The 10,691-nt window shown below is 33.0% G+C and overlaps 2 protein-coding genes across 4 annotated transcripts in view; one reads left to right on the top strand and one right to left on the bottom strand.

The window, feature by feature from the left end:
• The window catches only part of LOC108685364, an 11,893-nt gene extending 10,100 nt beyond the window's left edge, over window positions 1-1,793 (bottom strand). Inside the window, exon 1 of the mRNA XM_018190122.1 lies at window positions 1,752-1,793. Coding sequence (XP_018045611.1) covers window positions 1,752-1,793 — 42 coding nt within the window. The remainder of the gene's footprint in view (window positions 1-1,751) is intronic.
• Window positions 1,330-10,305, top strand: LOC108685537 (GTPase-activating protein and VPS9 domain-containing protein 1). 3 transcript variants are annotated; one of them, XM_018190389.1, is made up of 18 exons: window positions 1,330-1,541; window positions 1,871-2,053; window positions 2,137-2,280; window positions 2,854-4,193; window positions 4,274-4,457; window positions 4,760-4,919; window positions 5,173-5,346; window positions 5,429-5,590; window positions 6,615-6,873; window positions 6,971-7,059; window positions 7,145-7,417; window positions 7,523-7,554; window positions 7,648-8,113; window positions 8,315-8,541; window positions 8,639-8,895; window positions 9,019-9,230; window positions 9,304-9,689; window positions 9,771-10,305. In XM_018190389.1, exons 3-18 carry the CDS (start codon window positions 2,149-2,151, stop codon window positions 9,900-9,902), a joined length of 4,485 nt encoding a protein of 1,494 aa, XP_018045878.1. In that variant the 5' UTR covers window positions 1,330-1,541; window positions 1,871-2,053; window positions 2,137-2,148; the 3' UTR covers window positions 9,903-10,305. The 3 variants fall into 3 exon arrangements, with proteins under 3 accessions (XP_018045878.1, XP_018045877.1, XP_018045876.1); XM_018190388.1 differs by having other exon boundaries at window positions 1,871-2,045; window positions 7,145-7,554; XM_018190387.1 differs by having other exon boundaries at window positions 7,145-7,554.
• The last annotated feature ends 386 nt before the right edge of the window (window positions 10,306-10,691 follow it).

The following is a 10,691-nucleotide window of genomic DNA, read 5'->3' as shown; positions in this document are numbered from 1 at the left end:
ATATATACGAAGTGTTACACCTCATATATATATATATATATACAATTATTGTGTACGTTATTAAAGACAAAAGACTTAGATCATAAGACATTATTTTAAGAGTATAATTCAGCCATTCTGTTGAGGCCTTTACCACACCATCAAAGATGTGCTATTATATACTCAATTTATTAGTCATTGATAGATTTTCTCTATCTAAAAAAAAAGCTCTAAAAAATACGCCATTTGGCATATTTTTACGAAAATTTATTACGCGCAGCATTAAGCAAATGCACACAATTGTAGAATATTTGGAAGATTAAAATGGAATTGATTGTAACCAAACTCGATATTATACAATCTTTTGATTTCATATTAAAATAAATATAAAACTTAGCTAATAAAAATGATCGTCAAATAATAGATCAATAAATTTTTTATTTAAATATAAAATGAATTATATTAATTATTATATCATAAAAAAGGCTGTTAAACTAAAAGACTGTACTACATAAATATTGTAAAAACTTAAATTTTTATTATTATTATTGTAATACTTACAGTTTTGCAATGATTGTGGAATATTACAAACATATTACTGACATTTCGCAGGCATATTGTTAATTTGCATTTCTGTAATACCTCTGCAATGTTACATCGCAATCTTATAATATTGCAGCATTGCAGCAATATTGCTTCAATCTTCTATATGGGTAACTATTTTTATGATATGCTCATGTCACTTTTATTTTCTTTAAAAGTGTGATTTCACAGGCTTATTCTATACAACTCTTTTATATAACTCTTAATGAAAATTTCGTTATCATTATAATGCCGTTGCGCAGCATTTTTTACTATGATAAAAACTGTGCAATGGAATTATAACGATAACGAAACTTGCGTTAAGAGTTGCAGAATTCCTAATTTGTGCAAAATTTTTAAGATATTTATCAGTATATATTGTGTCGTGTTTAAATTTAAGAAATACATAAAAAAATAATAAAATGACTCGATTTTTGTCACAAAATGGCGGCGAGTTTGCAGTATTTAAAGTGTCATGCTGATGCTCAACGCTTATTTTTAGCGTTATAAACAGATCATGTGATAAAAATTGACGAATATCGAGCGTCGATTTCGATCTCGTGACTTATTTTGACGCTAAAAATGAGCGTCGAGAGTCAGTACAGTATATCTTCGTATTGCTTGCACTTTTGGTACTCGACATCTTCGCTTTCTCTCTTTTCAAGGCAAAATATGTATCTATCTCATTTTAAGTAAAAATATTTGGGGATTTCATGCAACGCGAATTGAATCCATGAAAAGACACCTTTACAAATCTAGTGACTTTATTTGTGGAAGAAAAAATCTAACCTACAATCAGAAGATGTGCGTGTGTCATTGGAAGTATTGGGGGTGTTGCTCTGATCCGCGTGCGACAACAACGAATTGTGCGATCGTCGTTCCTGACGACGTATAAGTGTTCGAGCATTTCTTGCGGAGAGATACGAAGAGCTATTGTTGCACACGTGAATACGCGCGTGTAAAATCGAGAGACGGACGAGGTATACGCGCGATCAAAAGGAGACATTCGAAGGGCAAGGCAAATGCGACTTACGCGACGTTTTCCACAGTAGAACCAATGCTCACGCGATAGTAACGACAATAATCTCGCCGGGGATTTGGAAGCACGCGTAACACCCATCTCATGCTCGATAGCGTCGCGTTTCTCTGTAATGTTTCAATACGTGATGCGAACGATTGCTACATTTCACCTTGAGCTTCATTCCCATGATATCGCGAAACCACGCTCGCATATTTGCCAACGCGTTATGCAATCTGAACTCTGTCGTTACATTCTGCCCCGAATTGAGATCTTTATTTACTTCGTCAGGTGAACGACGCTTCCTCTCTCTCATACTTGTATGCATTTGACGCACAATCCTCGTGGACTCTGAGAGATAGCATATGCGCTCAAAAATCTTGTTGCTGAGATTCTTCGTAAAGTAAGCCTGTTAACGTCCCATTCCGACTGTTATTAATGTGCAGGATAACCGACTAATAGGATTGTACGCAAGTAATTATATGGAAATAATACTTCCTTATATAATTAAATTCCGAAATAGTTTACATTCTATATGACTGTTTTTCACATTGAAGGTACGTCCAATAATGTCATCGATTAATAGTATTGATTCCCACGCGACATTACAGTGGGATATGATGGAATTGGCTCGTCATTTGCGGCAGGAAAGACTATTTGTTAATTCAGAACAACAGAACTTGCAGACTCTTAACGAACGAGTAAGTAATATGGAATACATGTAACAATCTATGACTCTTTAATTATTATTAATTGCAAGTATTGAAAATCAGTATATATATCTTACAGATTTTCAGTATTTACAGTGAATAACAGAACTCAACCTAGGTGTTCTGTTTTAAACATGATGTGCATTAAATGATTATGTATCATTTTATTCTTGTTGTTTATCAAATATTAAAAGACAATGATACATCATATGTGTGAAATGTCCTATTGATTTGATATATAACCTTTAATACATACAATAGGGTCATTCCTGTATTTATTTCTTTTCTTTGAAATAGAAGCATTTAGTTAGTAAATAATAGGTTCTATTCTTTTTATTTTTTAAAAATACAACTTTGCAAATACTTTGTAAAAATGGAGTGTAGAAGAATAACCTAATAATTTTTGTATACTTGTAAAAGTGATGAAAATTAACTCAGGACATAAACGATCCATTGTATAGTAAAAAATTACAAAATCATAATGTGTAAAGGTTATAAAAGATAATAAAAATCTATAAATATTAATTTAATAGGAATGTATCTTAATAAGATTGTTGTGTCTAGGTCTTGTATGTTTCGTCACAGTTAGCGCAGCAAGCATGGATAACTGCTCAGCAAAGAGTCAATCTGAATCGCCTGATAGTGGCAAGGCCAGATTGTACTCCAGCATCATGTTGCCTAAGAGCAAACGCATTGGAAAATTCACATTTTATCGATGCGTACAAGTACCTGCGCTACCAAGCATGTTTGTCCTATGGAGAATTTTTGGGTGCACTACGAAAGTCACCCAAGCTCCTCGCTTCGTGTTTGGTCGAAGGGGATAGAGCCATCCCAGAATCAATGCAGACAATTGTGCAGTGCTTAGCTGCTGGATTATACGGTAGCTGTATATTGCCAGAGGATAAAAGTTTAGTCCTTCAGCTGCTGAGGCATCTTATGTTGCTGCAGATAATTCCATCTGACAATCCACGAAGATTGCTTAGGCATGGAACGTGCGCATTTTCCAGATTTTACTCAATCTTTCATGAAAGCCTGTTCTCCGCAAAGCTTTTCTTGACAGCAGCTTTGCATAATCCTATAGTGCAGTTACTTATGGAAGATGAAATGTTCTTGGACATTGATCCGGATAAAGCGCCTATTAGATTTCCACCTGCAGAGAGATTGAAGAAATTCGGGAAGGAAGGCACAGCCGAATATCAAGCGAAGTTACAGCGTTATAGACTGTGGACAGTTAATTCTTTGTATCGCATTACGCAGAGATTTATCATTAATATTCGTGAAACAATACATTGCTTTCCTACGAGTGTTTGCTGGCTTGTAAGGCAAATGGCAGGACTTCTGAGTAAGAATGGAAACGTAGATCCAAAAGAAGTGCATGCCATGTGCACTGATCTTGTATTCACATACTTCATTTGCCCTGCTATAGTTAATCCTGAGCCTTACGGCATTACCGATGCACCGATAAGTTATGTTGCAAGGTTCAATCTAATGCAAGTTGGACAAATTTTACAAATGCTTTCGCTACAAAAGTATCAAAGTATCGATAACAAAGTTATTGATCTTTATAAAAAATTTGAGAAGGATTCAGTGTCTTCCATAATAGATTCTATGTTGGATGGTGCGACAGAAGAGTTGGAGGAGGAACCAATGATAATTGACAATAATAAATTTCAAGGCCTGTCACGATCCGCAGCATTGTTTACAGAAAGTGAACTGAATTCCTTAATTACATTTTTGAACACGATTGTTGGTGATAACAATGGAGAAACAATATTGCATAATTCATTTGATAGAAAACAATTAGCAGAAATGCTGTCGCAATTACCTTCAGGTTTACTGCATAATAATAAACTAAGTAATGAATATTTAGAAACACCTAGTAAACGAAGTGTTGCTGTAGGGAAATTTATATTACCTAAATAATATAATAATGATCGTGTATATGTTTTAATTGTCATAGTATAACGTTAAAATATTTTGTAATAGGAAAAGGACGTGGTATAAGGATGACTACATTCTCACCAAATATAACAAACGAAAGTGGAGAAGAAATTAACGGCACTGCAGTCCCTGAAGAGGAAACTGTAGATAAAAATTCTCATGATGTGCTAGTTATACCTTTTGGTCCAACAATTGGAGAATCCGTAGGGCTACTCAGTGAACAGAAAGTTTGTACATGTATCCAGTATTATATACAGATTTATCACATTTTATTCTTTATGTTATTTAATAAGAAGTTACATCTTGTATGTATGTTTACAAAATTATATGCTACTTCCAAAAAATATGTTTATAAATTTATATAATTTTATGAATTTGTAATTTATTTTATAAATTTATAAAATTATAGTGTAATAAATAGTAATATAAATAATTGATTTTTTTAATGTCTATATAACAAAAGTTTAAGGAAATAATAAATTTAATGATTAAAGTTATCAAATGAAATATTTTATTTCATTATTTATAGGTTCTATGCATGGAACTCCAAAGTGGTATGGAAAATGGACCTGTTACTTTGAATCTCCCTGATGACACCTCTAATGAACATCCTAGACAAGAGAATAGCAATGTCGAACGTATCGAAACGCAAGAGAAGAGAACTCGATTCTCACTCTCACATGACGAAGGTATATCAATTACCGATATTTAATATGATATTGATTGCTTTAATAGTGTTTATGTTTTTTAGAACAGCTAAAATTTATATTTACATGTATTCCATTAATTTTGTTTATTTATATAACTTTCTTTAATTTTATCTTTTGTTAATCTTTTTCGTGTCATATTAAAAATATTAAAAATATCATCATTAATATTAAAAATATCATTAAAGAATTCATTACTTGGCTTTTATAACACATCTACATTAAAAATAATTAGTTTTGTTCGAAGGATCGATTGGCAATACGTCCGATAACTTGGAAGCTGTGTCAGAAGCTGCTTCCAATCACAGTGTCGCTTCTTCTTTAGAATTAGAAACAGAAGATCAAAACGATAACCTCTCAGACATGGTATCTGCTAATGTATCGGGTAGAGGAACTCCTAATATATCAGGTATATTAATTCTATTAAACTATTCCTTTTTTTAACATTTAGTACCAATTGCAATTATAAATTATTTAATTATAATCACCAGGTCGAGATACACCATCATCCCAAATTACTGAAGGAGATGATGGACGCGCTGCAGGTGAAGCAAGGCAGTTGGATTTGCCACCACCTAATATCCCAACCAAACAAAGTCGATCCGAAATTGATGACAAATTTTGTAAATTTGAGATTAAAAAGCTTATTGAAGGTAAATACAAATTAACAGAGACATACATTTAAAACGATATTTATTTAGCATCACAATTGATAATATTTATTTTTTGAAACAATTAAAAATTACAAGTTTAAATAAAAATTTAAAAATATACGTACTCTCGCAATTGTTAAAATAATAAAATGTGAAAATACAGGTTAATGAGAGTGAAGCGCTGTAAACGTTGCGCAATTTTTATGTGTAAATCTTCAATTATATTTGTACGTTTTGACTCACATTCAAGCCATCCTCAATATCGCATACAATTACATTAATAATACTGCATATAAAAACATAATTTAAAATCCGCAATACATTTTGATATATATATATATATATATATATAATACCGCATACAATTAGTTGTGAATTTTTGGCAAAAAAACTCTGTTTATCATTAGGCTTCATCATTACACATGGTTGGTAATTCCAGTGAAAGATGAGTGAGATCAATTTTCATTATTTCCAACTCTAGGATCATGATAAAAAAACTTAACTTAAAATCCGCAATACATTTTGATAAGGATCTTAAAAATCACTTTATGTTAGATTGTGTTAGAAAGTGACTTTAAAATTGTCACTTGCTAAGAACAATTGATTGAATCTAACACAATGTGATTTTTAATATACTTATCAAAATACTTATCAAAATGTATTGCGGATTTTAAGTTAAATTTTTTGTATCGTGATCCTTGGATTAGAAATAACGAAAGTTGATCTCATTCATCTTCCACTGGAATTACCAACTATGTGTAATGATGAAGCCTGATGATAAATAGAGTTTTTTCGCCAAAGATTCACAACTAATTGATGTAATTGTATGCGGTATTGCTGAAGATAACTCGAACGTGAGTCGAAACGTACAAATATAATTGAAAATTTAAACATAAAAATTGCGCAATATTTACAGCACTTCACTCTCATTAGCTTGTATTTTCACATTTTATTATTTTGATTTATTTTTTGATTATTAATTTATTTATATTATAATTATTTATATCTATATTATACTTTTTAGGAGATGAAACTGTTTCTATGGTATCCGATACTTGGTCTACAGATGTGTTGGCCTCAGATAGCGAAATAGTTGAACAACAGGATCGAATACTGCTTGCTGTTCCACCTGAACAGGTTGCACCTGTTCTGCCTGCTGAACCTACACCAACTATGTTAGACATTAGTGAAACTGCTTCTGAAGCCTGGAGCACAGATGTATTAGCTAGCGATTCAGAAAGATTAACTGAAGTAGATACTGATGACACTGCTAGCGTTGCTAGGTATACATTATTATATATTACATATTATGAAGTATTATTTGATTTATAAAGTATTATTTGAAATAAGAAATTTGTCTAATTTGCAATATTCGCATAGATCTGATGATACAGCCAGATCCGAAATCGAAATAGAAAGCCGTGCTGATTCCGAGGGGAATGAAGAAACGCTTCAATCTGCAACTCCATGTAAATATAGTGCAATTATATATTGCAATACTAGCAATATCATCAAATGATTTTTAATTACAATATGTATAATTAATAATTTCAGGTCCGGATGGCTCAAGCATCAGTTTTTCGACAATTTCAGGGATTCGGGAGGATTCTGGCATAGGAACTTCAATAGTTCATCCATCTCCAACAACATCTCCATTACCGTCGTCGTCAAATGTAACAGGTCGTGGTGGAACCAAATCTGATTATCGACGTAGTACAATGGAATACGTAGACAAAAACGCTAACAATATAAGCAATATGGATTATACTAAACCGTTACGGGACGACAGGCTGGTCCACTTGATAGATAAACTTCAAATTGACAATGGTAAGCAAGTTGAACGTCAAGCACCTGCGCACAATCACATCGCTGCGGCTGCAGTCGCACCAGCGTTGCTATTAGCTAATCATATTTCTGCGCCTGTTTTGCCAGAGAAGTCCCAAAACGGTGATTCGAAAACAGAGGTTTGTATTGCTTCGCTTAATTTTTTTCTGTCAATCTATTACTTTCTTACTTTCGAAGATATTTGGGATCTAAATGTGAATTTTGTAAATCAGGAATTGGATAACTGTATAACATCAGTCGGAGATACCGTAGGCCGATTAAGTACAGCTAGCTTAACATCTAGCAGTAGTTCCGGATCGGAACCTCGTGTGAAAAGTAACATTTCAGCATCGGATTTACCAACACCAACGGTTAATGGCACTTGTGATTCAGTGGATGGATCGATTCCCAATTTTTCTAAGCCAAATGCATCAACGGGAGCTATTCCAAAGAGTATAAGTTTTGACATGACTGCTGAACGTGGCGACAAGGAATTGTTGGATGATGATCAAAAGAACAAACGCGGTTTCTTTGGTAAATTAAAAATGACATTGAGAAATCGTAGAGGTAAAGCGATTCGCGGGGCGGACGACAGATGTTTTGATCGAGAAGCTGGTGGCGACGGTGTCGATATGTGCAGGCACAGATTACGCAGGATTATGTCGGAAGATGTAACATCATCTGGTAATGTCGCGGGCGGTAAGATTAATAAATTTAACTAATTAAGTTTAACTATGAATAATTATTGTTACAACAAACTATTTTAATAATTTTATATGTATATATAATTGAATCGAAGATACATTGGAAATAGTATTAAATACGATGAAAAGTTTTCTTGTAAAAATTTTTTTATTTTGGACAGCAGTTTATTAAATCTCCTCATTACTTTTTTTCTAGATACTACCGATGATATATTAGCGAAATATAGAAGAAAACCAAGCGCAGCTAGTGATACAGCTTCAATCGAAAGCAATCAATCTCGTACAAAAGAGGTGGAAGATGAAAGACTTTCAATCGATCCAAATAATGTAGAACTATCTTATGCTTTCGCGGATGCTAAAAGAAAATTACGCATGGTACTTAGTACTGCTGACCTTCAACACATTCCATGGAATACATCGGAGGTATTAATTATTGTATTAATCTTCTGTCAACGATATACAAAATTTGGTTTTTTTAATTACTAGTATTCAAATATTCATGTAAAAAATTTCATTACAGAGACATTGTTGGTCGCAGAAAGAAAACGAACTAGTTGCATTTTTGCAACTGCAATTAGCAGAAGCTATAAACCTGCAGGATAGAGCATTAATAGCTCACCTTCATGAAACTTTACGTTGTGTGCGTCTATTTAATGATGATGGATGTAGGAAACTCTTCAAATCTCTTCGAGAAGACTATCAAAAGCGATCCCCTTATATCGCGTATTTAATTAGATGTCGTCAAGGGTTGCTGTCGACGTTAGCTCACTTAGATAGGTATTATCTACATATAAATATCATATTTGTATATAATATATAATTTGTATATAATATATAATAATATATAATATATAATTGTATAAAATGCGACTATTTAATAATTATTATAATATCTTTTAGATTATGCGTGCGAGTTAAGTGCGATCGAGATGCTATCAATAATCATCTCGTATCTGTTTGCGTAAGAGTATTTTTGGAAAAAAGAGAGGCTTTTCTCCTGCGTTTTTGCGATGAGTTTAAAAAACTTACGTTGGCTGATGAGAAACAGGATCTTGTGGATACTTTTCTAGGAAAGGTCCACGCCGAAATGGACAACGATCCGATTTGGCAATGTACATAAATATAATTATTTATTGCGTAATTAATCTTAGCCAAGGAATACTTGAACTTGCTTCTTACTTTCAGCGGCGAGCGCTAACCAATTAGATTTGGCGAGAGTCGTAGTGGAAAGAACCGTCATGGCACGGGTATATCACAATGCACTCTATCCAAATGGAGATGGAGATGTATATAGGGACCAGCTTCTTCACGATCACATTAAAAAGTTGGCGAAGGTCGTAACTCCAAATCACAAGGACTTACGTATTCCAAAGGTTTATCATTACGAATGTCCCTGGCCATGGGCACAGGCTGAATTGGCTGTGATATCGGCGTATAAAACTCCTAGGGATAAGTTGCAGTGTGTATTTCGTTGCGCGACTACCATCATGAATCTTCTTTCCATGGCGTCGGAAAGAGGCATACCTGCTGCCGACGATCTTATTCCCGTGCTGGTCTATGTCATAATCAAGGTACGCGATTGAAAAGAATGGATTTTTAATAAAAGGAAATTTTAATAAAAAAAGTAATTGTTAACTTATGCTTAATTTCAGACTAATCCACCGTCGTTACTATCGACTGTTCAATACGTAGATAGTTTTTACGGGAATCGATTAGAGGGCGAAGAACAATATTGGTGGACGCAGTTCTGTTCTGCGATCGAGTTTATTAAGACAATGGATTAACAGTTTCTCAGGCGTATCATAATAAATAAGATTAGATTTGATGCTGGTGATAATGTAGAAATGTATCATAATCATAATTTGACGATTTCTTAAAGAAGACCAATATCTTGTGTAAAGCTAGCTGAATAGTTTAATGCTTCCAATTTCTTTTCTTTTTATTAAAATTCTTAAATATAGCCTCTTAAATAGTTAAAGTCTAACTGTTAGTGTGTTCTTTCGCACGTTATTATATAACATTAGCAAAGACTGAATCAGATTATACGTAAAGTATGACTTTATCTTTATTTGTAACTCTATTGTAAAATTTCACAGGACATCGAAGAAAAGAAACGTTTAGATAGTCTATAATTTATGTGTAAACAATACAAAACTTATAGAATTGATAATCATTTAGCAGGATAAACTGTGTTGGAGTACTCTTTCTACGCGCACCTTTCCCAAAAACCGACACTTGAATCAGATCCATGAAAAATATCACTTTCGTAGCACTTTTATACAACTTTATTTAGGATATACATCAGAAATATTGAAGGAAAAAAAGACAGAAGATTTATCTATATAAATCGATCGATAGAAAGAGAAAATATAATAAAAGAGGCTAGTTTTAGAGAATTTGAGTGCATAATACTTGTTAATACTTGTTAATAGTTAACGTTATATTGTCAAACCACTATCATTAATATTATTAATAATGTAAATTAATATATCGATATATATATCAATAATTTAATAATAATAATAATATGCGCTCAATTTAAAAGTAGGGCAATTCTAGTGAATGATTAAACA

The sequence above is a fragment of the Atta colombica genome, unplaced genomic scaffold, assembly GCF_001594045.1.
Source record: "Atta colombica isolate Treedump-2 unplaced genomic scaffold, Acol1.0 scaffold153, whole genome shotgun sequence".
Lineage (NCBI taxonomy): Eukaryota > Metazoa > Arthropoda > Insecta > Hymenoptera > Formicidae > Atta > Atta colombica.
This window is presented reverse-complemented; position numbering and strand designations above follow the sequence as displayed.

Bases quoted from the DNA above. Each gene is read 5' to 3' on its own strand.
- LOC108685537 (XM_018190388.1), top strand. From the start codon at position 2,149: ATGTCATCGATTAATAGTATTGATTCCCACGCGACATTACAGTGGGAT. The intron at 4,458-4,759 runs GTTTGTACATGT...CATTATTTATAG, and splicing joins GGCTACTCAGTGAACAGAAA to GTTCTATGCATGGAACTCCA. The intron at 8,114-8,314 runs GTAAGATTAATA...CTTTTTTTCTAG, and splicing joins ATCTGGTAATGTCGCGGGCG to ATACTACCGATGATATATTA.